The 27,685-nt window shown below is 40.8% G+C and overlaps 1 protein-coding gene across 6 annotated transcripts in view; it reads right to left on the bottom strand.

The window, feature by feature from the left end:
- fastkd1 (FAST kinase domains 1) overlaps positions 1-27,685 on the bottom strand; it is a 46,549-nt gene that overhangs the window by 656 nt on the left and 18,208 nt on the right. For all 6 annotated transcript variants that reach the window (XM_048535186.2, XM_059647242.1, XM_048535187.2 and 3 more), the window contains 10 exons: positions 26,417-26,815; positions 25,874-25,984; positions 25,074-25,205; positions 23,023-23,509; positions 20,526-20,640; positions 18,063-18,191; positions 14,387-14,518; positions 13,815-13,928; positions 12,554-12,683; positions 511-625 (listed from right to left, as the gene is read on the bottom strand). In XM_048535186.2, coding sequence (XP_048391143.1) covers positions 511-625; positions 12,554-12,683; positions 13,815-13,928; positions 14,387-14,518; positions 18,063-18,191; positions 20,526-20,640; positions 23,023-23,509; positions 25,074-25,205; positions 25,874-25,984; positions 26,417-26,815 — 1,864 coding nt within the window. The remainder of the gene's footprint in view (positions 1-510; positions 626-12,553; positions 12,684-13,814; positions 13,929-14,386; positions 14,519-18,062; positions 18,192-20,525; positions 20,641-23,022; positions 23,510-25,073; positions 25,206-25,873; positions 25,985-26,416; positions 26,816-27,685) is intronic.

Raw genomic sequence — 27,685 nt, forward strand, 5'->3', positions numbered from 1 at the left:
GTGTCTGAGCACCATAACTGCTACTTTGTTTTTGGTAGACTCTGATCTTGCCAGAGTGCCAATGCCAGCAATGTTAGCTAAAGAAATGAAGTTTACTTCTCCACTTACATGTAAATATGCATGATGCAGTCACTCGCATGTAGCATCCATGGTCATATTTTAAAATTTAAGGACCACTTCATCACTTTAGTAAACACATGCAGCACATTGCTGCCAACCATTTCGTGTATTACAGATAAACAAAACCATACCATGTATAATTTATCTTCATCAATCTCACTTAGAAAGGTATATTTCAAATCCAGTCATTCTCATATGAAATTAGGGAAAAAGTGGATAAAACCTGAGAGAAAATTGAGCAGATCCCTGCCCCATTTCAAGTTTCTATTCATTCCAAACTGTTTGAAAATGCATGGCTAATCTAAGCCATTAAATTGCAATATTAAATGCTATTCTATTGAGTCAAGAGAGATGTATATATTTTGATAGCAATCAGAAATAACAATGTACCTGTACTACATGGTATCCCAAAATCTCCAAGTGTCTCCTTTTCATAATAGTTTCTCCTTTCATGTGAGGAGAGTTCTTGCAGAAGGCTTTGGAGTCAAGAAAATCTATAGCAACCCTGTAGGAAAGACAACATTTTTGATTATTTTAATTCATAATGTACCGCCATAGCAGTTCTTCTTCAGTTTGAAGAACACACAATCAGATGGGAGTCAAAATATTACATCTGTTTCTCTCTCCACTGACGCTGCCAGACCTGAGTTTGTCCAGTATTTTTTGGTTTTAGTTGAGATTTGCAGCAACTGCAATATTTTGTTTTTATTTGATGTAATATGGAATTTGGAATGGGATGGCAGCACAGGTTTGTAGGAACATAGGGGTAGAAGGCCATTTAGCTCCTTGCACCTGTTCCTGCTCTGCCATTTGAGATTATAACTGATCATCTACCTTAACACCATTTTCCAGTACTATCATCATATCCCGCATCACGAATACGCAAAAAGATATCAAATTCGTTCTTGAACACAGTCGGTGACTGAACTTTCACAGCCCTACAAGGTAGACAATACTAAAGATTCGCTATGGAGAGAGAAGAAATTTCTCTTCATCTCAGTCCTAAATTACTTGCCTTTGTTTTGAGATGGCATCCTCTGGTTCTAGACACCACAGTGAAAGGAAAACATTCATTCTGCATCAGCACTTGAAAACAGTTTCAGTGAGATCACTTGACTTTCATCTGAACTGTAGACACTAAAGGCCCAGTTTCCTCAAAATCTCCTCATTTGGAATTTCCATAATCCAAGGAATTAATCTAGTGAATCTCTGCATAATCTAAATGTGGAAAGTACATCCTTCCTCAGGTGAGGATCACAAATGCACGCTACATTCTAGGTGTTGTTTCATCAAGTCTGGTAAGAACTAGGACGTGCAGGCAATTCACCCCCTTAAGCCTGCTCCACCTTTCAATATGGTCAAGGCTGATCCCATCTTTACCTCAACTCCACTTTCCTGCCTGCTCTCCGTAACACTTCAGCCCATTACTAGTTAAAATCTGTCCATCTCCTCCTTAAATGTAATAAATATCTCTGCATCCACCACACTCTGGGGTAGCGACTTCTACGGATTCATTACCTTTTCAGAGAAGTAATTTCTCATCATCTCTATTTTAAACCTGCTACTCCTTGTCCTAAAACTGTACATGTTGGTGTGTTCACCAAGCTGGGAGGTTTGATAGCAGACGTTTCGTCCCCATGCTAGGTGATATCCTTGGCGCTGCGGAGCCTCCTGTGAAGCGCTGTTGTCTTGTGCCAGTTTGAATTTATATGGTTTAGTTTTTGCTGCTTCCAGTAGACGTGGTTACGGACATGACCAGATGTCCTTGGTTTCAATATACAGACAAGAAAAACCATACTTTCAATTGGGACAACACTACTGTCATTGGACAAGCCAAACAGAGGACTGCCAGGGAATTTTAGGAGGCTTGGAATTTATCCGCGGACTCCATCAACAAACACATTGAATTAGACCAGAAAAACCGACCATTACAATGCACAGACGGAAAATGGCACCTACTGGAAGCAGCAAAAACCAGACCATATCAATTCAATCAGCACAAGACAACAATGCTTCACAGGAGGCTCCACAGCACTGAGGATGTCACATGGTAAGGGGATGAAATGTCCGGTATCAACCTCCCAGGTTGGCGAACTCACCAACATCTACAACCAGCACCCGAGCTACAAACCTTCACTCAAACCCTTATCCTAAAACCACTGACCTCTAGGCTGCTCCACAACGGGAAACATTTGCTCTGCAACTTTGTCAATCCCCTTTAGTATCTAATATACCTCAATTAGACCTGTTCTCATTCTGTTAACCCTGGAAAGTAGCAGCGTAAACTGCTCAATTTTTCTTCATAAGACAAACCCCTCAACTCTGGAATCAATCTATTGAAGCTCCTCAGAACTGCGTCCATTGTAACTACATCCTTTCTTAAGAAAGGGGAATGAAACTGTATGCAATACACCATGTATGGTGTCACAACACCTTGTACTGTTGCTTTTATTCATTTCTTAAGCAACAAATGCCAAAATTTCATTTGGCTTCCCTATTACCTGCTGTACTTGCATACCAGTTTTGTGATACACACACAAGGAATCCCAGATTCTTCTGCACTTAAAACACCCTGAAGTTTCTCTTCATTTAGATAATGTTACCTTTGTGTTCTTCTGATAAAACAGATAACATCACACTTACCTACATTAAACTCCATCAGCCAAATTGTGGCCAATTCATCTAAGCTATGCTTAATGCAATCAGATCAAACACCTACTCCCTCATTACCTGAGAGGCACCACGCCTTACATGGTGGGAGAGATTGAGGAGGAGAGTCCCTCATGGAAGCCTCAGTCGGTGTGGGAATTGGACCCAGTGACTAGGGGACATTAACATTATATATCCATCTATAAATTTTTTATTTGTGCATTACAGCTTACTTTCCCACATATTTTAGTGTCATCTGCAAATTTGGCTAAAAAATCTTCTATCCCGGCATAGACATTAATATAGACTGTAATCAGCACTGTGGCACCTAACTAGGTACATCTTGCCAACCAGAAAAAGGCCCATTTATCTTGAATCTCAGTTAGCCAATCCTCTGTCCAAGCTAAGTGCCACCTAACTCCATGTAATCTTACTTGGTGTATTAATCTTTTGTGTCACACCTTATCAAATGCCTTCTCAAAAATCTATATATATTACATCTATAGGATCCCCATTATCCACTTTGCTAATTACATCTTTGAAGAGTTATGCTTCAAATAACCATGCTGACTGACAGATTGCGTTTTGTCTTTCCAAATATTTTGTGATTACTTCCTTAATAATGAATTCTAACTATTTTCCATGGGCATTTAAACAGGCAGCATGGTTTTGTGCTAGAAAAATTGTGTTTCACAAACTTGATTGATTTTTTTGAAGAAGTTATCAAAAAGATTGATGAGGGCAGAGCAGTAGACATTTTTACATGGACATCTGTAAAGCCTTCAACAAGGTTCTGTATGGTAAATTAATTAGTAAAGTGAGGTTGTGTGGGATTCAGGGTGAGATTGTCAATTGGATACATAATTGGCTTAATGGCAAGAGACAGAGAATAATGGTGGAGGGTTGCTTTTTGGACTGAAGGGCTGTCACCAGCAGTGTTCCACAAGAATCGGTTCTGGGTCCCCTTTTGTTTGTCACTAATATAAATAATTGGGTGAGAGCACAGAAGGCATGGTTAGTTAGTTTGTGGACAAGGCCAAAATTGGTGGCATAGTAAACAGTGAAGAAGGTTTTCCAAAATTATAAAGGGATCTTGATTAAAAAGGTCAATGGGTTGAAAAATAGCAGATGGAGATCAATCTAGATAAATGCAAGGTATTACACTTTGGTACACCAAAAAGGGTAGGGCTTATATAATTAATGGTAGGCCTTGGGTAGTGTTGTAGAACAGAGGAAGTGTGTGTCACATATAGACAGGGTGGTTAAAAAGGCATTTGGATAGGAGTTGGGAATCATGTTGAGGTTGCACAGGACATTGGTAAGGCCTCTTCTGGAATACTGTGTCCAGTTTTGATCACCCAGTTATATTATTTAGGTGGAGAAGGTTCGTAAGAGATTTTGGGATGTTGCTGGCTATGGAACGTTTGAGTTACAAAGAAAGGCTGGGTAGGTTGGGTCATTTTTCACTAGAGTGTAGGAAGTTGAGATGCACCCTCAAAGAAGTCGATAAATTAATGAGGGGTATGGATAGAGTTAACAGTAATTCTCTTTTTCAGAATGGGGAATTTCAAGACAAGGGGGCAGATGTTTAAGATGAGAGGAGAGAGATTTAAAAAATATGATGAGCATTTTTTTTTTACAAAGAGGCTGGTTGGCATGTGGTATGAACTTCCTGACAAAGTGGTGGATGTGGATAATGACAATTTTTAAAAGACCTTCGGATAAGGACATGAAATAGGAAACGTTTTAAAGGATATAGGCCAAAAGCAGGCAGATGGGACTAGTTTAGTTTGGGATTATGTTTGGCATGGAATGGTTGTATTGAAGGATCAGTTTTCATGTTATGTGAGCCTACGACAAATGTTAAACTAACAGGTCTATAATTTCCTACTCTCTGCCTCCCTCCCTTTTGTGAATAAGGGTATTATGTTAGCATTCTTCCAATCCACTGGAACTTTTCCTGCATTCTGGAAATTTTGAAATATGGATCCACTATCTCTGCTGCCACTTCCTTTAACATCCTAGGGTGTAGGCCATTATGCCCATGGGACCTAACTGCCTTCAAATCCAACAATTGTTTTAATTCAGAGATAATGGGAACTGCAGATGCTGGAGAATTCCAAGATAATAAAATGTGAGGCTGGATGCACACAGCAGGCCAAGCAGCATCTCAGGAGCACAAAAGCTGATGTTTCGGGCCTAGACCCTTCATCAGAGAGGGGGATGGGGAGAGGGAACTGGAAGAAATAGGGAGAGAGGGGGAGGCGGACCGAAGATGGAGAGTAAAGAAGATAGGTGGAGAGAGTATAGGTGGGGAGGTAGGGAGGGGATAGGTCAGTCCAGGGAAGACGGACAGGTCAAGGAGGTGGGATGAGGTTAGTAGGTAGATGGGGGTGCGGCTTGGGGTGGGAGGAAGGGATGGGTGAGAGGAAGAACCGGTTAGGGAGGCAGAGACAGGTTGGACTGGTTTTGGGATGCAGTGGGTGGGGGGGGGCAAGAGCTGGGCTGGTTGTGTGGTACAGTGGGGGGAGGGGACGAACTGGGCTGGTTTAGGGATGCAGTAGGGGAAGGGGAGATTTTGAAACTGGTGAAGTCCACATTGATACCATATGGCTGCAGGGTTCCCAGGCGGAATATGAGTTGCTGTTCCTGCAACCTTCGGGTGGCATCATTGTGGCAGTGCAGGAGGCCCATGATGGACATGTCATCTGGAGAATGGGAGGGGTAGTGGAAATGGTTTGCGACTGGGAGGTGCAATTGTTTGTTGCGAACTGAGCGGAGGTGTTCTGCAAAGCGGTCCCCAAGCCTCCGCTTGGTTTCCCCAATGTAGAGGAAGCCGCACCGGGTACAGTGGATGCAGTATACCACATTGGCAGATGTGCAGGTGAACCTCTGCTTAATGTGGAATGTCATCTTGGGGCCTGGGATAGGGGTGAGGGAGGAGGTGTGGGGACAAGTGTAGCATTTCCTGCGGTTGCAGGGGAAGGTGCCGGGTGTGGTGGGGTTGGAGGGCAGTGTGGAGCGAACAAGGGAGTCACGGAGAGAGTGGTCTCTCCGGAAAGCAGACAGGGGTGGGGATGGAAAAATGTCTTGGGTGGTGGGGTCGGATTGTAAATGGCGGAAGTGTCGGAGGATGATGTGTTGTATCCGGAGGTTGGTAGGGTGGTGTGTGAGAACGAGGGGGATCCTCTTAGGGCGGTTGTGGCGGGGGCGGGGTGTGAGGGATGTGTTGCGGGAAATACGGGAGACGCGGTCAAGGGCGTTCTCGATCACTGTGGGGGGAAAGTTGCAGTCCTTAAAGAACTTGGACATCTGGGATGTGCGGGAGTGGAATGTCTGATCGTGGGAGCAGATGCGGCGGAGGCGGAGGAATTGGGAATAGGGGATGGAATTTTTGCAGGAGGGTGGGTGGGAGGAGGTGTATTCTAGGTAGCTGTGGGAGTCGGTGGGCTTGAAATGGACATCAGTTACAAGCTGGTTGCCTGAGATGGAGACTGAGAGGTCCAGGAAGGTGAGGGATGTGCTGGAGATGGCCCAGGTGAACTGAAGGTTGGGGTGGAAGGTGTTGGTGAAGTGGATGAACTGTTCGAGCTCCTCTGGGGAGCAAGAGGCGGCGCCGATACAGTCATCAATGTACCGGAGGAAGAGGTGGGGTTTGGGGCCTGTGTAGGTGCGGAAGAGGGACTGTTCCACGTAACCTACAAAGAGGCAGGCATAGCTGGGGCCCATGCGGGTGCCCATGGCCACCCCCTTAGTCTGTAGGAAGTGGGAGGAGTCAAAAGAGAAGTTGTTGAGTGTGAGGACGAGTTCAGCTAGGCAGATGAGAGTGTCGGTGGAGGGGGACTGGTCGGGCCTGCGGGACAGTACGAAGCGGAGGGCCTTGAGGCCATCTCCATGCGGAATGCAGGTGTACAGGGACTGGACGTCCATGGTGAACACCACCCACGCCCTCCACCTCCTCCAGGACTTCCAATTCCCTGGCCCCCAACACCTCATATTCACCATGGACGTCAGTCCCTGTACACCTGCATTCCGCATGGAGATGGCCTCAAGGCCCTCCGCTTCTTCCTGTCCCGCAGGCCCGACCAGTCCCCCTCCACCGACACTCTCATCCGCCTAGCTGAACTCGTCCTCACACTCAACAACTTCTCTTTTGACTCCTCCCACTTCCTATAGACTAAGGGGATGGCCATGGGCACCCGCATGGGCCCCAGCTATGCCTGCCTCTTTGTAGGTTACGTGGAACAGTCCCTCTTCCGCACCTACACAGGCCCCAAACCCCACCTCTTCCTCCGGTACATTGATGACTGTATCGGCGCCGCCTCTTGCTCCCCAGAGGAGCTCGAACAGTTCATCCACTTCACCAACACCTTCCACCCCAACCTTCAGTTCACCTGGACCATCTCCAGCACATCCCTCACCTTCCTGGACCTCTCAGTCTCCATCTCAGGCAACCAGCTTGTAACTGACATCCATTTCAAGCCCACCGACTCCCACAGCTACCTAGAATACACCTCCTCCCACCCACCCTCCTGCAAAAATTCCATCCCCTATTCCCAATTCCTCCGCCTCTGCCGCATCTGCTCCCACGATCAGACATTCCACTCCTGCACATCCCAGATGTCCAAGTTCTTTAAGGACCGCAACTTTCCCCCCACAGTGATCGAGAACGCCCTTGACCGCGTCTCCCGCATTTCCCGCAACACATCCCTCACACCCCGCCCCCGCCACAACCGCCCTAAGAGGATCCCCCTCGTTCTCACACACCACCCTACCAACCTCCGGATACAACACATCATCCTCCGACACTTCCGCCATTTACAATCCGACCCCACCACCCAAGACATTTTTCCATCCCCACCCCTGTCTGCTTTCCGGAGAGACCACTCTCTCCGTGACTCCCTTGTTCGCTCCACACTGCCCTCCAACCCCACCACACCCGGCACCTTCCCCTGCAACCGCAGGAAATGCTACACTTGTCCCCACACCTCCTCCCTCACCCCTATCCCAGGCCCCAAGATGACATTCCACACTAAGCAGAGGTTCACCTGCACATCTGCCAATGTGGTATACTGCATCCACTGTACCCGGTGCGGCTTCCTCTACATTGGGGAAACCAAGCGGAGGCTTGGGGACCGCCTTGCAGAACACCTCCGCTCAGTTCGCAACAAACAACTGCACCTCCCAGTCGCAAACCATTTCCACTCCCCCTCCCATTCTCTAGATGACATGTCCATCATGGGCCTCCTGCACTGCCACAATGATGCCACCCGAAGGTTGCAGGAACAGCAACTCATATTCCGCCTGGGAACCCTGCAGCCATATGGTATCAATGTGGACTTCACCAGTTTCAAAATCTCCCCTTCCCCTACTGCATCCCTAAACCAGCCCAGTTCGTCCCCTCCCCCCACTGCACCACACAACCAGCCCAGCTCTTCCCCCCCCACCCACTGCATCCCAAAACCAGTCCAACCTGTCTCTGCCTCCCTAACCGGTTCTTCCTCTCACCCATCCCTTCCTCCCACCCCAAGCCGCACTCCCATCTACCTACTAACCTCATCCCACCTCCTTGACCTGTCCGTCTTCCCTGGACTGACCTATCCCCTCCCTACCTCCCCACCTATACTCTCTCCACCTATCTTCTTTACTCTCCATCTTCGGTCCGCCTCCCCCTCTCTCCCTATTTCTTCCAGTGCCAATTGTTTTAATTCCTTCCTTTCATATTACCTCTGCATTACCTGCTACTATCAAGATGGTACTAGTTTTGACCACTGTGAAAAGAGGCAAAATATTTATTTAGTATCTCTGTCATTTCTGTGATCTCCACTATTAACTCGCCCTTCTCATCCTCCAAGGGACCAAGATTTACTTTAGATACTCTCTTTCCCTTTATATACGTAAAGCAGCTTTTTCTATCCATTTTTATATCATGCGCTTGTTTTCTTTCATGATTTACCTTTCTTAAAATTACTTTTTAAACAAGCCTTTGTTGATTTTAAGTTTCCTAATCTTCCAGCTTGTCACGTATTTTTGCAATATCACAGAATCATAAAATTTTACAGTACAGGAGGAGGAGGCCATTCAAACCATCATGTTGGCTCCTGGTAGAGCTACCCAGCTTGTCCCACTCTCCAACCTATCTCCATAGCCCTTTAACTTCATTTTCAAACATATATACACAACTCTCTTTAGAAACCTCCCATGGAATCCACCTCCACCACTCTCCCAGCTAACACATTCCAAATCCTAATAACTCTCTGGACTGAGGAAATTTCTTTTCATTTCACTCCCAGCTTTCATGCTGACAATCTTGAAATTGTGAACTGTAGTTACCGACGTACCAACAAGTGAAAACTGAATATCCTTTTTTACCCTGTCAAAATTGTTTATAACTTTGAACAACTCAATAACATCACCTCTTAAATTTTCTCTGCTCCAAGAAGAATAAACCCAAACTCTTTAATCTTTCTTTGTGTCTAAAATCCTTCATTCTTGGTATCATTCTAACACTACCCCTTTGAAGTTTCTCCAGGGCTTTCACATTCTTCCTTAAATAAGGTGCTCAAAACTGAACATAGCATGCCTTAGTTTTTGCCTTTAAGTTATCTCTGGAACTGAAGGAAGATATCTTCACTCCTGTATGAAAATCTTTGTGATAAAGGTCAACATACCATTTGCCTTCTTAATTGCTTGCTGCACAAACTTTGAGAACTCAAACATAAACATCAAATGACTTAAACTTCCTAAAAAGATCATCTGTATTCATTGAACTTTTAACAAGTGTCTCAAGGGCACACACAGTAATCAGTGGATTTCTATTTCTTGTTCTTTTAAAAATACGAAATAAGATTTTTGAAAAAAGGCATGTCAACAGAGAACACATTCTGGAACCTCTTTTCTGTATTATTATACATACTACATAAATATTCAGGTAGAGACAGTTTTTAAAAAAATTGTGGCAACTTGACATTCAGTTTTTACATGAAAGCAAGATAAGGAACCAGGTTAATGTGTATAGGAGGTGTAACAATGTGCTTCTTTACATCAGTATTAAACGCAGTAAAGCATCCCAACGCAATTCACGGACTGTAATTAGCCAAAAATATATACATTCGAAAATATTGCAACACTAGGACAGCTGGCCAAAAACTTGGTCAGTACAGTAAGCTTTAAAGCGCACCTTAAAAGGAAGAGAGACAGAGAGATGGATAAATTGAAGGAAGAAGTTCTAGAGTGAAAGGTCTAGAAAGTCGAAGAGATAGCTGCACGAAAGAAGTTAGAACAGGAGGAAGACAATTCCAAAGTCATAGATACGTGCGAACATGAAAAGTTTAAAAATCAAGCTTTAATTAAACTCGGAACCATGTAGGTCCGAAACACAGGAATAATGGCAAATACAACAGTCTGAGTGGCAATACAGGGAGATGAGGTTTTAAATGAGTAAATGCATGAAAGGCTTAAGGTGGACACAAGGCCATCCAAGAAAGTCCTGGAACAGCCATGATGGAGGCAGCATAAAGCATAAAGCATAAAGCATATTTGTGAGAATACATGCATGGACCATATAAGATAAAATGAAGGCACACTGCTAAAAGGACTGAAATGAGGGAGTAAGAAAGAAGGCAGACATCAACCCTAACACTTAAATCTAAAATGATGCATGCCAAAGGCAAGGAAATCAGCTCTGGGTAGATTTGGTCTAATGTGACAGATGGTACAAAAAATGACAAGATTGTCTATGAAAGGTATGTCCAAGGTAACTGATAACTTGGACTTCAAACTTTGAAACAGTCAACCAGCAAGAAGTGTAGGGCTAGTGCTAATCTGGAGTAAAAAGCTCATGAAATAAATATGTGGCAGGACCCAGGCTGCTGCAACACCCGTACTTTGTGTAGCTTGGTTACCAAGGTTAATGCTATAAAATACCAGCAGTTTGTGAGTAAGTCACTACAAAATGAAAAACTGTTGACAACCTTATTTACTGTTATTAATGATAATTCATACTTGAAAAAATGTCAATAACACAGTATTTCCACATGGTAGGCTATTAGCGAAAATACAGAGGCACAGGATAGAAGGAGATTTAGCAGTTTGGATCAGAAACAGGCTTTCCGTAAGAAGGTAACGAGTGGTGGTTGATGAAAAGTATTCAGCCTGGAGTCAGGTCACTAGTGGTGTGCCTCAAGGATTTGTTTTGGGACCACTGCTATTTGTCACTTTTATAAATAACTTGGACACAGGCATAGGTGGATGGGTAAGTTTGCAGATGACACTAAAGTCGGTGGAGTGGTGGACAGTGCGGAAGAATGTTACAGGGAGACTTGGATAAACTGCAGAATTGGGCCAAATGGAGTTTAGTACAGATAAATGTGAGGTGATTCACTTTGGGAGGAATAATAGGAAGACAGAATACCGGGTCAATGGAAAGATTCTTGGTAGTGTGGATGTGCAGAGGGATCTTGGTGTCCACGTACATAGATCCCTGAAAGTTGCCACCCAGGTTGATAGTGCTGTTAAGGCGGCTTACGGTGTGTTAGGTTTTATTGGTAGAGGGATTGAGTTCTGGAGCCATGATGTCATGTTGCAATGGTACAAAACGCTAGTGCGGCCTCATTTGGAATATCGCGGGCAGTTCTGGTCGCTCCATTACAGGAAGGATGTGGAAGCATTGAAAAGGTGCAGAGGAGATTTACCAGGATGTTGCCTGGTCTGGAGCACTGCCCCTATGAAGAAAGGCTGAGGGATTTGGGTCTGTTCTCATTGGAGAGAAGGAGGCTAAGAGGGGATTTAATAGAGACACACAAGATGATCAGAGGATTAGATAGGGTGGACAGTGAGAGTCTTTTTCAGAGGATGATAACTTCAGATTGTACAAGGGGGCATAGCTACAAATTGGGGGTGATAGATTTAAGACAGATGTCAGAAGCAGGTTCTTTACTCACAGAGTGGTAAGGGCATGGAACGCCCTTTCTGCCAATGTAGTTAACTCAGCCATTAGGGGCATTTAAACAGTCCTTGGATAAGCATATGGATAATGATGGGATAGTGTAGGGGGAGCGGCTTAGATTAGTTCACAGGTCGGCACAACATCGAGGGCTGAAGGGCCTGTTCTGCGCTGTATTGTTCTATGTTCTATACCACTCTAGTTAAACCACACAGAACTACTTTACTCCAATAGTGTTTTAGTTAGTTAACTACAAGTTTATTAAAAAAATGCAATAAGTCCAATGTTTAAATTCACATTAAAAGTGCTAAACTACATCAACATATACGATGTACTCTATGAAGTTTGAATCATCTCTAAAGCAAAGATGATGAAATAAATTGAATATTTCTGACACTAGAAATTTGAACCTTTCTTGCTGGTTCAGGTATGGCAAATTGTAGATGAGATCTCCCATCAGATCTCTGCTACATATAATTTTTCAAAGCAAAGAATGTAAAAAACCCAACACTGTCAATTCCCTAGAGAACTAACCTTACTACATCCGATGTAAAGTAGTATTGCAGGTATCTTATAAAGAAATAACCATACATAATGCCACACAATTGTGACTAAAGTACTAGTTTGGTTGGTTTTATTGGAGCACAAAGAAAGTGAATAACATTCAAAAATCTAAATTATTAAGCAGTTAAAAACTAGTTATGAGCTACATCAAAAAATACAGGTTTTATCTTGGAAGAGTGACCTGTTTCTGAAGATTTTTCAAAAAGTACTGCTTCAGAATTCGTACATCCTCCATGATAACATTTAAGAGAAAACGCAAATCAGCTGTGCACGAACCTTTGTGCTCCAGGTACTAGCTGTTTGTTGTCTGGCTCCCAACTTAGTTTTCCTTTCTCAGAAAGTAGCTTAATACTCTGATCCACATAAGGGAGAGGCTTTTGATGTTTGTCAAGGACACATTCAAAGTCTGTAAGAAATGAGTAATCAATTTCAATCTCAAAATATTTAATGAGGGAAAATCACCACTGACAACAGTTTTTATCTTGAGTGGGTAAAGACGCCAAAACACAGATTTGCAATGGTCATCCAAATGAAACAATCAACACCTTGAACAACAAATTAAATGTTGATATTTATCTCAAAGGAGATGGAATTCAGAAGAAAGGAAATGATGCTTCAATGTACAAAGCCTTGGCAAGGCACCATTTGGAGCAGTGAATTCAGTTTTCAGTGTTTGTATGTTCAGGATACAGTGAAGACCGACCAAGGATACCGAATAACTGAAAGGATTAAAGGCTGACAACAACAGAATACAAGTCAAGTTTATATAACCTGAATTTAGAAGGGTGAGACATGATTCAATTTAGGGATAACAATTAAGGGATTTGATTGGTTATATTCCAAGAAATTATTTTTTCTTGTGGGAGAATCCAGACAAGAGGGATAAAAAAGAAATTAGAACTAGATTATTTAGAAGTGAGATCATTATTCCTAATAAAATGGACAGTTGAAATTTGGAAACATGCCTCAAAAGGTTGTAGATACCAGGTCAACTGAAATTTAAGATTGATTATTTTCAGCCGCAAAGAGTTAATGTGAGTAAATACAGTCAAGGTACAGATCAACGATGATTGAATAAAATGATTTAACGGATTCTAGGCTGAATAGCTTACTCATAATCTTATCTTCTTACATTATTTCACTAAACTGTCCTAGAACTAACTAGGTGACAATTTTAAACATGGAAGGTGACTTATTTCAAAGAATTGGGAAGACTGTAATAAATAAATTAATTAAATAATGTATGTCCTTTTTTAAGTCTGTTTGCTTTTTAAAGCCTTATTTGTGAAATGAAAAGGAAGTATGTGCAATGTTATTAAAAAAGACCAGTTGCAGTCTTAAAGGTTTTTAAAGACAATGTACTCAAAAAGCAATGAATTCTCACATCAAAATTAAAGAACATTTGGATTTCAGAATCAGTGACAGATCTCTGGAGTCATGAAGAACAGAAAATAATACAAAAAAAATTAAAATTACCCTTCCTCCAAAACGCAGAAGACTATGTCCGGAGGAAGCTGTAGAAGATCAAATAACGTACCTATTAAATAATAATATGGGGTAAACACAGAGGTTTTGGAATAGATACTTCCTCCCAAAACGTGCTCCAATATTTCTTGAATCTGCTGCTGGGTAGAACTGACAGAAGGATTACCTATAAAATAAAACAAATTAAAATTACAAAATAGCATGTTTGCAGTCAGAAATTGACATACTTGAATGCTAAGTATTAATTACATAAGTTTTAACATACTAAATGAGTTTCAACACACATTGAACATGTAAGATCAAAAGTCCCCACCTGATCGTTGGGAGCATCCTTCCTGCTCTTTACTCTGCCTAGTCATGTTAGAAAGTAGATAGATTTTTGAATCATAGCTCTCAATTTCCCAGTGAATTGGCATGCAACAGGAGTTGAGATCAGCTACAATTTATTGAATGGTGGATCAGGAACGAGGGGCTGAATAATTACTCCTACTCCTATTTCTTATGTTCTTCTATTCCTTCCAACAAAAATCTGAATTGAATAAGTATTAAATGAGAAATACAGGGGAAAAAACTCAGCAAAAGGGGATCAAAAATATATTTCAATTTATTGATGCAATCACTGACCTTTATTTAGTAATTGCTGGCAATAACGGTCATGAAACCAAGGCGTCTGGAATTCCGGGCACTCTAAACAGACAGCTCTGTTCAACTCCATTAAACGTAACCGGATTCGCATGTTCAGAACATCAGGCAATGCTAGCATTAGAAACCAAATTATTACAATAAATTTCTGTATTTTTTTAATTTTCACCAAGTTTCCTCTTTGTAAAAGGCCGCTTGGCATTTTATTTAAATGATAATTTTGACCCTGTCTTCAACCAAACAGTCACATGCAGGCTCGGATGCAGATGACTGATCACAATAGGTGCAGGGATTTTTTGGCTCTCTTTCTTGGAAGCATCAAGGCAATGTTGTATCATTATAATCCAGATCAGACAACAGTATCACGGGCAACCTTCATCAGCTGTTAAGTGGATTAATTAGTTGATCCAGAAGCACACCATGAGCTACATAATTTTGTAAGTTACCTGTAAAACAGTAACTTGAAGATTTAAATGCAAGCATACGGACGTACACAATATGCATCTGAGGGAATGAAAACTAATCACTTCCCAACGCTGGATATTTTTAAAATGAGCAGTCCAATTGACTCACAAACAAAATGATAAGCCAAAGAGTTTTTGCTGCCAGGTAAAAATTAAATTTAACTCAACGAGTAATTCAAAGAACAAACAGAGAACAAAGAAAATTGCAGAACAGGAACAGGCCCTTCGGCCCTCCAAGCCTGCGCCAATCCAGATCCTCTATCTAAACCTGTCACCTATTTTCCAAGGATCCGTATCCCTCTTCCCTGCCCATTCATGTATCTGTCTAGATACATCTTAACATGATGCTATCGTGCCCGCCTCTACCACCTCCGCTGGCAACACGTTCCAGGCACCCACCACCCTCTGCGTAAAGAACTTCCACGCATATCTCCCTTAAACTTCTCCCCTCTTACCTTGAAATCGTGACCCCTAGTAATTGAGTCCCCAATACTGGGCAAAAGCTTCTTGCTATCCACCCTGTCTATACCTCTCATGATTTTGTAAACCTCAACCAAGTCCCCCCTCAACCTCCATCTTTCTAATGTAAATAATCCTAATTCACTCAACCTCTCTTCATAGCTAGCACCCTCCATACCAAGCAACATCCTGGTGAACCTCCTCTGCACCATCTCCAAAGCATCCACATCCTTTTGGTAATGTGGCGACCAGAACTGTATGCAGTATTCCAAATGTGATCGAACCAAAGTCTTATACAACTGCGACATGACCTGCCAACTCTTGTACTCAATACCCCATACAACGAAAGAAAGCATGCTATATGCCTTCCTGACCACTCTATTGACCAGCGTTGCCACTTCACAGTACAACAGACCTGACACCCAGGTCCCCTCCCCCCACTGCACCACACAACCAGCCCAGCTCTTCCCCCCCACCCACTGCATCCCAAAACCAGTCCAACCTGTCTCTGCCTCCCTAACCGGTTCTTCCTCTCACCCATCCCTTCCTCCCACCCCAAGCCGCACTCCCCGCTACCTACTAACCTCATCCCACCTCCTTGACCTGTCCGTCTTCCCTGGACTGACCTATCCCCTCCCTACCTCCCCACCTACACTCTCTCCACCTATCTTCTTTACTCTCCATCTTCGGTCCGCCTCCCCCTCTCTCCCTATTTATTCCAGTTCCCTCCCCCCATCCCCCTCTCTGATGAAGGGTCTAGGCCCGAAACGTCAGCTTTTGTGCTCCTGAGATGCTGCTTGGCCTGCTGTGTTCGTCCAGCCTCACATTTTATTATCTTGGAATCTCCAGCATCTGCAGTTCCCATTATCTCTGACACCCAGGTCGCTTTGTTCATCAATTTTCCCCAGGGCTTTTCCATTTACTGTATAGCTCCCTCTTGAATTGTATCTTCCAAAATGCATCACCTCACATTTGCCTGAATTGAACTCCATCTACCATTTCTCTGCCCAACTCTTCAATCTATCTATCTTCTGCTGCATTCTTCAACAGTCCCCTTCATTATCTGCTACTCCATCAATCTTAGTGTCATCTGCAAACTTGCTAATCAGACCATCTATACCTTCCTCCAGATCATTTATGTAAATCACAAACAACAGTGGTCCCAACACAGATCCCTGTGGAACACCACTGGTCACAGTTCTCCATTTTGAGAAACTCCCTTCCACTACAACTCTCTGTCTCCTGTTGCCTAGCTAGTTCTCTATCCACCTAGTTAGTACACTCTGGACCCCATGCCACTTCACTTTCTCCATCAGCCTACCATGGGGAACCTTATCAAACGCCTTACTGAAGTCCATGTATATGACATCCACAGCCTTTCCCTCATCTATCAACTTTGTCACTTCCTCAAAGAATTATATCAAGTTGGTAAGATATGGCCTTCCCTGCACAAAACCATGCTGCTTATCACTAATAAGCCCACTTTCTTCCAAATGTAAACAGATACTATCCCTCAGTATCTGCTCCAGCAGCCTCCCCGCCACTGCTGTCAGGATCACCGGTCTATAACTACCTGGATTATCCTTGCTACTCTTCTTAAACAAGGGGACAACATTAGCAATTCTCCAGTCCTCCGGGACCTCAACCGTGCTCAAGGATGCTGCAAAGATATCTGTTAAGGCCCCAGCTACTTCCTCTCTTCCTTCCCTCAGTAACCTGGGATAGATCCCATCCGGACCTGGGACACTTGTCCACCCTAATGCCTTTTAGAATACTCAACACTTCCCCCCTCTTTATGCCGATTTGACCCAGAGTAATCAAATCTCTATCCCTAACCTCAACATCCGTCATGTCCCTCTCCTTGGTGAATACCGACGCAAAATACTTATCAAGAATCTCACATATTTTCTCTGACTCCTCGCATAACTTCCCTCCTTTGTCCTTGAGTGGACCAATCTTTTCTCTAGTTATCCTCTTGCTCCTATGTACCAATAAAAGGCTTTGGGATTTTCCTTAACTCTGTTTGATAAAGATACTTCATGATCCCTTTTAGCACTCTTAATCCCTCATTACAGATTGGTTCTACTTTCTCGATATTCTGATATTCAGATGCGTCTGACATTTTTCTGCTCATTTCCAGTATGTAGATAGTCTAGGAACAGTCAGCATTTATCACCCATGCCTAATTATCCCAAGGGAGTGCTGGTAAACCTTCACATACAGCCTAGTGTTTTGCTCAAAAGCAATTAAGAATCATATTTTGCTTAAGTCGACTACAGGGCAGACTGATTAAAGATGAGGTTTCATTCTGCAAAGTTGGTTTTGTTGTCTTCAGTCATTCCTAAATTATAAAGTGATAATCTATCCAAAAATTGTCTCTCAAAACATTTGAATTTTGAAATATTAAAATTTCACTCTTCACCAACAGTAACTTATCCAGTCTCAGGTCTGAACACCTTACATGTCTAAAAAGCTGTGGAATTTGGCATCCAGAAATAAGGGAAGTTCCAAGGTGGTAATTAATGCTTTAGATCACATCTGGAAAATACTAACCAAAATGTCAACATGCTTTGTTCAAAGGTAGTTATGCTTTTTTTTTGGAATTATATTGTGGAGGGCGGGTTCATCAAAAAAGTGCAAGCCTAATGTATCTGAGATTTCAGAATTGTTTTAAGGTCGTATGATGCCTCTAATAATTTAGAAGTACTCACGTTTAAATAACAAATGAAACTTACTATCCAGTTGAGAGTCCAACTTCGCTAGAAAATCCACACTAAAAATAGTCTTAATTAGATCGTCAGGAAAGTAGCCTGCTAGGGCTAGTGAGTAACCAAATAGGACTAGCAGATGAGGGTCACATAAATCTACGGAAAAAAAGAACAAACTTGCATTTATGTGGCATTTTTCAAGATCTCAGTATCCCATACAGCTTTACAGTAATTCAATACTTACAAAGTGTAATCACTGTCATAATGTATCATTAAACAATCTAAGCAGCACAATAATGGTCAGAAACTTGCCAAGCTTGCAAAATTCATTTTAGAGAATTGATTTTGCATTTTTAACCTTAGTCCTATTAATACTGTCAATATCAAAGATTAATATTTTAATCCTTGAGAAATATGGATATTTTTGTCTTACAATACTCATTCATATGATAAAGGTACAGTATACAAATACAATAAACAGCATAATGCAATTGAAATGTAGTCACAGTACTTCTAGAGGATTGGATAAAAAAAATTTCAAATTATTATCATGAATTTATGGAAGAAATAATATTATACCTTAGCTCATTCCCCAAAAAGTAACATTCACCTACCTACTGGCACCTGTGGCAGTAAATTTCAAAGTTATTCAATGAGAAGGGGTGAACTAGAACCAACTATATCGACTTCAAAAGTAAGTTGTCATTTGTCATTGATTTAGTTAAAATGAAATGTAATTTATATTGTAAATATGAACTCAGCCCTTGTCTTTGAAAATATTAGTGATCCAGAAGCATCTGTAATTTACCTTCTCATTTAACATGTTATGTATTTCTGGACAATGGAAAGAAACAAACTGAAGGGTTTATGTTGATGTACTTCCCTTCATGAGTTCAGGACATTTGAACTTTTGAAACACACTCATTGTTGTAACGTAGTAGTAAAGCAGATAGAAATTGAAAATTCTGGCATGCCTTTTTGTTTAAAAGATTATGAAAAATCTAATTTTGTCCCAGATTCCCTCATCTTCCTGCGTATAGGGTGGACATTCACAAGGTGATACCAATACTACCTAGAGATTGTAATGCAAGAATAATTCTACAAAATCCCTCATCCTTTAAAGTGGTGGCTGAAATTTGACTAAACAATCCACACCAGCATAATTAAGTTAAAAACTCAAACTCTATATCCAATCTCTATTCTTATCTCTTTCTTATTAGAAACCAGCAGTCAAAGGACCCAAAGGGTCCATTAAAAGGACAGTAGGCAAAGACACAAGATAGCATTCAGGAGTCCCAAGGAAGAAAGAAAACCAGGAACCCATAAGAAGAGCATAGTGACCCAGAAGAACAGGGAGAAGACCACCAGAAGAGTATAGGAAGAGGCTTCAGGTAGCAAAGTAACGTTCTGTGCTGGCTGTATGTATGTAGTGCTAACAGAAATCTCAGGGAGCCAGTGGGTCAATCGTGAATTAGAGTGCAATGCAGTCTTGGAAAACAAGATTAAATCTCTGGAAAATAAACAGATATTAAGGTAGTCCAAGTTGCAACTGTACTGGAGGGAGGTCAGAAGCATATCTTTTGAGATTGAAAAGTGGAAACCCCTTTGAAGGAAGATTATGTGCTAATGGGATTGTTGTGATTCAGTGATTTCTAGCAACTGGGATTGGTTGTAAATAAATGCTCGGGATTGGTTGAGGTTGCATTAGTCATTTAATGTGCAGGATATTCTATTTGACAACAGTTTGCTTCATACTGATTTTGGAAATTTGCATACAAGATCAATATTTTAAGTTATTTTACCTTGCTGGAAAGTAAAGTTTATGTTTGGTTGCTCAAACCCATGTAGTTTTGTGTTACCAATCTCTACGTTCAAAAAGATACCAACTCAGTTTCAAAATTCACCTACTGATTTATTGCCCCAATAAGCTTCTATCCAGCTTTCCCAATCCAGACCAAAGTTTGCATCATCTTCAATTACAGCACATGGTAAAGTGGCTTAAAGGTGCTCAGAAATTTACTACCAATTTATGAAATGGCAGAGTGCTTAAATCACCAATTTCCCGTGCATTATTTAAGACCTTGGACAAGAAAAGAAACAGTGCAGGGAAGAGGCTTGGCTTTCAATTAAATATTGTAATCCAGAAATCCAATATTAAGGCATGCAATCAATACAGCAGCGTTCTGTTTAACTAGTTTAATATAGGTAAGCTCAATGTTTAAACAAACAACAGAAATTTCTGGAAAAGCTCAGCAGGTCTGGCACATCTGTGGAAAGAAATCAGAGCTAACGTCTTGGGTCCAGTGACCCTTTCTTAGAACCAGTGTTTTAAACAGTTTTCTAATCTTGCGATCCATTTAAATCATTTATCGGTTGAAAATAAGAAATCAAGCAACACATGGTCTTACTGAGTGAATGTCTGTTGACATTATTTATTGACTTGCAAAAATTAATATTCTGCATTATCATGATGCATGGTGCAATACTCACTCAAATGAGGCCTAATATGCTGTATACTGGATTCAAAAAATTCTTCAGCTTGTGGAGGATCATAATTCAGGATGGTGAATGGAAGCAGAGTGGCATATATGGCTGAATAATGGATCTGAATTATTGAACAAAGATAAAATTGCCATCATATTGTCATGTCAAAAGTTCGTTAACAGTTCATAAATTTCTTAGGAATCATTATTCAACAAGAAGTGATCTGGATCTGTCCATGGAGGACTAAGAAATTCAGATTCCTAATAGTTCATAGAATATTTCAACAGCAGCAAATAATCCAAAACTTGTTGATAATTTGCTTCTCATCTTCCTTCCCCCTTTCCATATCTTATTTCATACTCTTTTACAAAAAGCAATCCATGCCCTTTTAAATAACATATTCTGCAGCATTCCATTGTCTAAGAAATCATCAAAATAAAAATACAGATGAAGTCAAAATCAAATTTTAGGAGTATTTGATCCACTTTCCTTTTCTATCATTTTTGGGTGTGACATTTCTTATTTAATGGCTGCAGATTACGAGTGATGTCCTTTAGCTATTCTTCATACACAGATCTAGAAACTATTTGCTTCGTGAAGTATTTAAATAATGTGTGTGTAAAATGAACAAAAATTCAGGAATACTGCACCACAATCATAAAAGTTTAGAAGTACAGAATAACATCTGAGAAACTACAGCATAGGAAAAGGCTTTTTTAACCATCATCCTCAGTTCTTGTCAACCACTTTGATTCCCATTCTTTATTTCATGATATTTATTTTAAATTATTATCCAATCACCTTAAACTATATAACATTGATGCCTCCTCATTTGCTACTTGCGGTGGCCCTGAAGTGTCAAAAAGAAATTTAAATCCCCTCTTCTGCAATTTAATTCTTTCCAGCACGCAAGGATCAATTTGTCTAACTGGGATACAGGGCTCTTTAGTGCAGTGGCACTGTCCTTACCTCTGAGTCAAGAGATCTGGGATCAAGTCCCACTTGCTTCAGAGATGTGAACCAACATCTCTGAACAGGTTGATTAGAAACTATTTACAGATGAGCTACGGATTCATTCTGAACCGAAGGCAAAAGCAAACAAATGATTCTTCTTTGTATTTTCTGCAGTACTTCAATGTAGTTCTCTTAAACACTCATCAAAATGAAATAAGATGTCTGCTCTCGATAAGGCTTTGGGCAAGTATGGATTTAGTACTGCAGGGTCATTTGAAGTGAAGACACAAGGTTGGGCTTATACTGCAATTAGGACTTCTATGTAGCATAGTACCTGATGCATACTGGTGGCATGGTGGCTCAATGGTTAGCTCAGCTGCTTCACAGTGCCAGGGTTTGATTCTACCCTCGGGCAACTGTCTGTGTGGAGATTACACATGCTCCCAGTGTCTGCATGGGTTTCCTCTGGGTGCTCCGGTTTCCTCCCACAGTCCAAAGATGTACAGACTCGGTGGAGTGGCACGCTAAATTGCCAGTAATGTTCAGTGATGTGTAGATTAGGTGGACGGGTCTGGGTGAGATGCTCTGAGAGTCAATGTGGACTTGGTGGGCTGGAACGCCTGTTTCCACGCTGTAGGGATTCTACGATTCTATGATGTATACTAATTGTTGTCAGACAGTGAACTATGCTATCTGCGTACACAAAGTGTTCCATAGATTACACACAAAGGGAACATTTGACCAATTGTGCTTTAGGCCCGTGCAATATTTCCACATCTATATACAACTTTGCTTTGAAAGACATATTCATAGATCACAGCAACTCACTGATTTTTTAAATATAAAATATCAACATAAAATTACAATTCAAAAAAGGCCACAACAGAAGGGTTTGGGATACCCAAATTTAAACTAAAATGGCAAGAAAAATAATTGGAAGCTTCAGAGAGCAATAAATCACATGCAATTAGATAACAAGTAAGGCAAATTGGTTAAAAGACAAAACAATATGTAGTAATAAAGAACAAAAAAAAACCTGGAGTTGCAAAGCAATTGGTGATAAAGGTTCAGAGAATTTCAACCAAAACACATAGTAAATTATACATGAAACAAATTGGACATTAAGATTGGTGATTAAAGTAGAAAATTATGGAACTCTCTAATGAAATCTGACAGCTGAGCCAGAATAGCAAGAAATAGCCAGGAAGACACCACACATGGAATTTGAGGATAGAAGTGGAACAGAAATGAGATAGAACACACAGCAATATTAGAAAAACTCTGGCAGAATTTGCAATTTCACAGAAGCATACACAGGCCAACTGTTGATGCAGTCCAACTGTAATTCTGTTTTCAACTTAAACCAGTGGAGCCAAAAAACAGACAAGTTATAAAACAAGTGCTGATTCACCACTATCTGTATTAAGCCCTTAGACAAGTTGGAAGTTTCCTCTACGGTAGCATTATAGGTTACAAGTTAAGTTAAAAGGTAGTCAAAAGGAAGAAAACAGCAGTGTTTTTTGTTATGTAATATACTATTGTTACATACCTTGTTGATATGTTTAAGCGTGACAGATGCTATTTGGTCCAGCAGATCAGTATGTAGACAATTTGTTTTAGTTAGAAACAGGGCGAATTCTGCAACATTGGACTCAGTCACCTGATCAATCAATCGTTCGAAGGTTGTCATAGTTTCTTCAGCAAGGACTTCTTCAAACCATTCTCCAGAGATGAATTTTAGCTCTTCCATCAGTAGATCCATACAGTCTGCCTTCCGCAATCGTTCCAAACCACATTTATTCAGCTTCTGTAGTAGCTTCACGTACACTGCTGCTATGCCAGGTTGGTATAAGGAGCCATTCCGTACCCACTTGGTGATAGCAATGGCGAATGCATTCAAGTCACTTAAATTACACTGTGGCAAGACAGCATTGATACGTGCAGAGATCAGGTTATCAATTCGCGGAGAGGGAAGGAGGGACAGAACTCGAGTTAACATGGACACTTCATAAGGGATGACACTGCGATGAAGATAACTGAAATAGGGGGAGGGTAATGAAGCGGTTGTAAATAAGGGAAGAGAGAGAAAAAATCCAAAATGAGTAATCTGAAGGGCCATATTTGCTGGGAACTTTCCAAACGTATTTACATCTGACAGAAATAAGATTTAGATCTCCCCTTAATTGGATCTGAAAGTTGTAACTCAGGTATGCAAGTTCAAAATAGTTAACACATGTTTACAGAGGACTCCACAAAGCATTTATAATAAAATGAGAAGCAGGACAGTGTGCTTGGTATATAAGGACCACTGCGCAAGTAACATACAAAATACCTAATATGATGCATATGAAGTGAAGTGATCATCAACCTATAATTACCGTATTTCCTGGTGACTTATTCGATAATTAAGCAATGAAACTTAATCCTTGTAATTCCGAAGTGAAGAAAACATTAGGTGTATAGCGGTATATTTGAATTTGCACTGGAGATGTCTTGCTTTAGTTTTACTTATCTTTCAACATAAAATATTCATCAAGATTCATCTTCAAGCACAAAAAGACTATTTGGCTCAATCAGCCTCTGCTGGTGCTTGTGCTCCACCCAACTCAATGTAACTGTGAATGTAAAAGAGGTGCTATATCTTCTTGGGAGCCAGTGCGACCTGAACCTGGGTCTCCTGGCTCAGAGGCAGGGGCACTACCACTGAGCCACTACCTCCTGAATCTAATTTATGATATTTTCTAATCAATCTGTTCAGGCATGTTATGACACATTTCTGGAGCAGGTGAAACTTGAGCCCAGACTTTCTGGCCCAGAAGTAGGAACAGTACCAATGCGTCACAAGAACCCTCCTGAGTTTTCACTAATCTATTCAGAAACCTATTCAACTCACTCACTATTTAAAAAACTATCAGTCCTAACCAGCTTCAATAATCAGCTTCTGAGCATATATCCTAACAATGTAAAGACGGGTTAAGATGAAACAGCAGTTTAGACTAAACTTATCAACAACATCCTTGTTAGGCAATTCTTTTTAAGGGACCCAATTTTGTTTTTCCTGACTGCGACATAATTTGCATGGGGCACTTTGAAAACAAATTCAACATTCGCTGCTGCCCACTGTATAAAATCTTAGTTTCCAAAGCTGCATGCTGTTTTAGCAGAACGTGACATTAACAATTCCATACTATTGTTGATTAATGCATAATAGTAAAGAGGCAACACCCCTCAATAGTTGAACATTCTAGTAACATTTCAAGTTTATTCATAAGCTGCAGTGTTCTGAATTTCAATAAACTTAATTTCTATATTACGGTAATATTAGCAAATTTACAGAAATTTAACTTTGCATGCATTCCAAAAGAAAAATTAAGCAAGAATTTAAAATTACTATTCGAATTGTTTAGTTATCCAAACATCCACTGCACCACAAGAACCCTCCCGCGTCTACATTCTGGTATTTTCTAATCAACCTATTCAGGCATGTTATGACATATCTCTAAAGCAGTTGGGACTTGAACACTACTAGTGCATCCATGTTAAAGTTCAGAACAAAAAAAATTTTGACACAATTATTATGGTAAATTCAGTTCATTTTACCTTATTAACATTTGCCTCAATTTTGCATATAACTCTGGATTTTGACAACGCAGTGACAGCAGTGCCTTTGTTATTCTTGCAACATCCACTGGCTTGTATTGATCCAGTTGTGTGTACAAAATTGTTACAACTCTAAGCAGGGAGAATGATAAAATAAGCATTTTCTGGTCAAATATCAATGAGAAATGTTTTCATTATCCCCTTATGGGGTGTAGACATTGCTAGCATGGCCATTTGTTCCACATCTCTAATTGCCCTTGATCTAAATAGTTTACTCAGCCAATTTAGAGGGGCAGTTTGGGCTAACTGCTTTGCCATGGATCTGGAGTTACTAGTAGGTCAGGCTGGATAAGAATGGCAGATTTCCTCTGCTACAGGACATCAGGAAATTCATGGAACTGTGGCTCATTAACAGATGATGACTCCATGGACACTTTCTTCATGATCCAAAAGGATATTAAAAGTTCAGAACGATAAATACCTATTGTTGAAATATTATGTTACAATCAGTTGCTCCACTATTTTTTAAACCTAACATAAGCCTCAGTTCTGCAATAACTCTGGTTTTTGACAATGAGTGTAGCTTTCAATTGTATATTTTATCAACTAAAAAATCATTTTACCAACTACTGGGTTAGGAATCAAAATTGTATCACCAGAGTATCAGTTCGGGCCTCTAGATTTGTAGCGCAATGACACTATCACTTCCTACATGCCTCTCCCTCAAAATGATGTCATAACACAAAACAAATGCAATCAATATAATACTTAAACTTGTGAGCAATAGTATGTATACTTACTTTTGAATTAGTTGTGGATTCCTGGATTCCATCTCTTCCATGGTCTCTATAACTGCTAATGTTTGCAAAGGGCTGAAATCATCAACCATTAACAAGGTGGCAGATTCAAGCCTATTTGACAGGGCGGAGTGATAATGAGGCAGGAAGGAATGTTTGTTGCAAATTATTTTGTTAATTATATTCTAATGAATTTTGACTTACAAAACACCCACAAATACACTACTGACTGAAATTCAGTTTATAAAATTACAATTAGTTTAAATGAGATGGTTTTAAAAACATGTTTGATTTAACAATATTAAATACTAAACGTTACTTCTGATAATTTTTACAGGAGTTTTAGTTATCTCAAATGGAAGAAGATCATTAAATTAAAATCTCAAATAAATGACATTGATATATTTTGTAAGAACAATTTTTATACCATGCAACAATAGAACTCCAACAAACAAAACAATGCTCTACGTTTTTCTTATGCAATGAGTGAAGAATGTGTTCAGAAGTTATTTTTAGATGCCGTGGCTCTCTAAGTTAGGAACATACCTTTCTCTAACCACTGGTCCAGATAAAGGTCCTAATGCTGCAAATAGCCTGAGAAAACTGGCAGGGTCACTGTGGGCATTCACAAGTTCAGTAAGTCTCCACTTAGCTGCTAATCGAAAGTCACAATTGTTAAAATGTAAAGACTGGTACACCCCAAGGATTATACTTATGTTATCAGCATCTAGATTTTTTATGTTCTGGAGAAAAATCTTGTTGCATTTTTCCAACAGAGGACGATAACTGAACTTGATGTTGCGCAGAAATTGTACTATTCGGCGTGAATTGTTCAATTGCGAAGGATCCCTGGTATCCAACAGAAATTCTGCCTTTTCTATTAGACAATTCCGAAGATTTGTGGAGATCATTCCAGAAATGCTCAACATTAAAGATGAAAGTATCCTGTTCAACAGACGGAAATAATTAACAATGACAATTAATATTTTCAAAATCAATCATTCATTGCTTTGCATGACGCTATGTTCTATACTGCAATAAAGGCTACAACTATTTTCCCTATGCCATAGCACTTAATTTACAGTTGATTTCAGATTATATTAGATTAGATTCAATACAGTGTGGAAACAGGCCCTTTGGCCCAGCAAGTCCACACCGCCCCTTGAAGCATCTCACCCAGACCCATCCCCCTATAACCCACGCACCCCTGAACACTATGGGCAATTTAGCATGGCCAATCCACCTAACCTGCACATCTTTGGACTGTTGGAGGAAACCACAGTACTCGGAGAAAACCCATGCAGACACAGGGAGAATGTGCAAACTCCGCGCAGACAGTTACCCGTGGCTGGAATCGAACCCGGATTCCTGGCGCTGTGAGGCTGCAGTGCTAACCACTGAGCCACCCCAACTGAATAGATAGCAATGAGAGATCAGTACTGATAAATATTAGTATGAGTAGTGCTGCGCAACAGTAATATTTTTAAAAGATCTTTTTGTTTTGCTGTTTAGTCATGATACATTTATCAATTCAAAAGGACAATAATCAGAAGCAACAAGGCAAGGGAGTACATGTTGAAGAGTACGATTCTAGGAGGTACAGAGGAACAGACGGCCCTTGGTGCGCACGTCCAAACTTTCTTCAAGGCAAGAGGACAGATAGATAAAGTGGTTCACAATGCATTTGAGATACTTATCTTTATTAGTTGAGGCATTCAATAAAAGAGAAATGAGGTTATGATAGAGCTGGATAAAACATTAGTTAGGCCACAGCTGGAATACTGTGTGCAGTTTAGTCACCAGCACATAGGAATG

The sequence above is a fragment of the Stegostoma tigrinum genome, chromosome 7, assembly GCF_030684315.1.
Source record: "Stegostoma tigrinum isolate sSteTig4 chromosome 7, sSteTig4.hap1, whole genome shotgun sequence".
Lineage (NCBI taxonomy): Eukaryota > Metazoa > Chordata > Chondrichthyes > Orectolobiformes > Stegostomatidae > Stegostoma > Stegostoma tigrinum.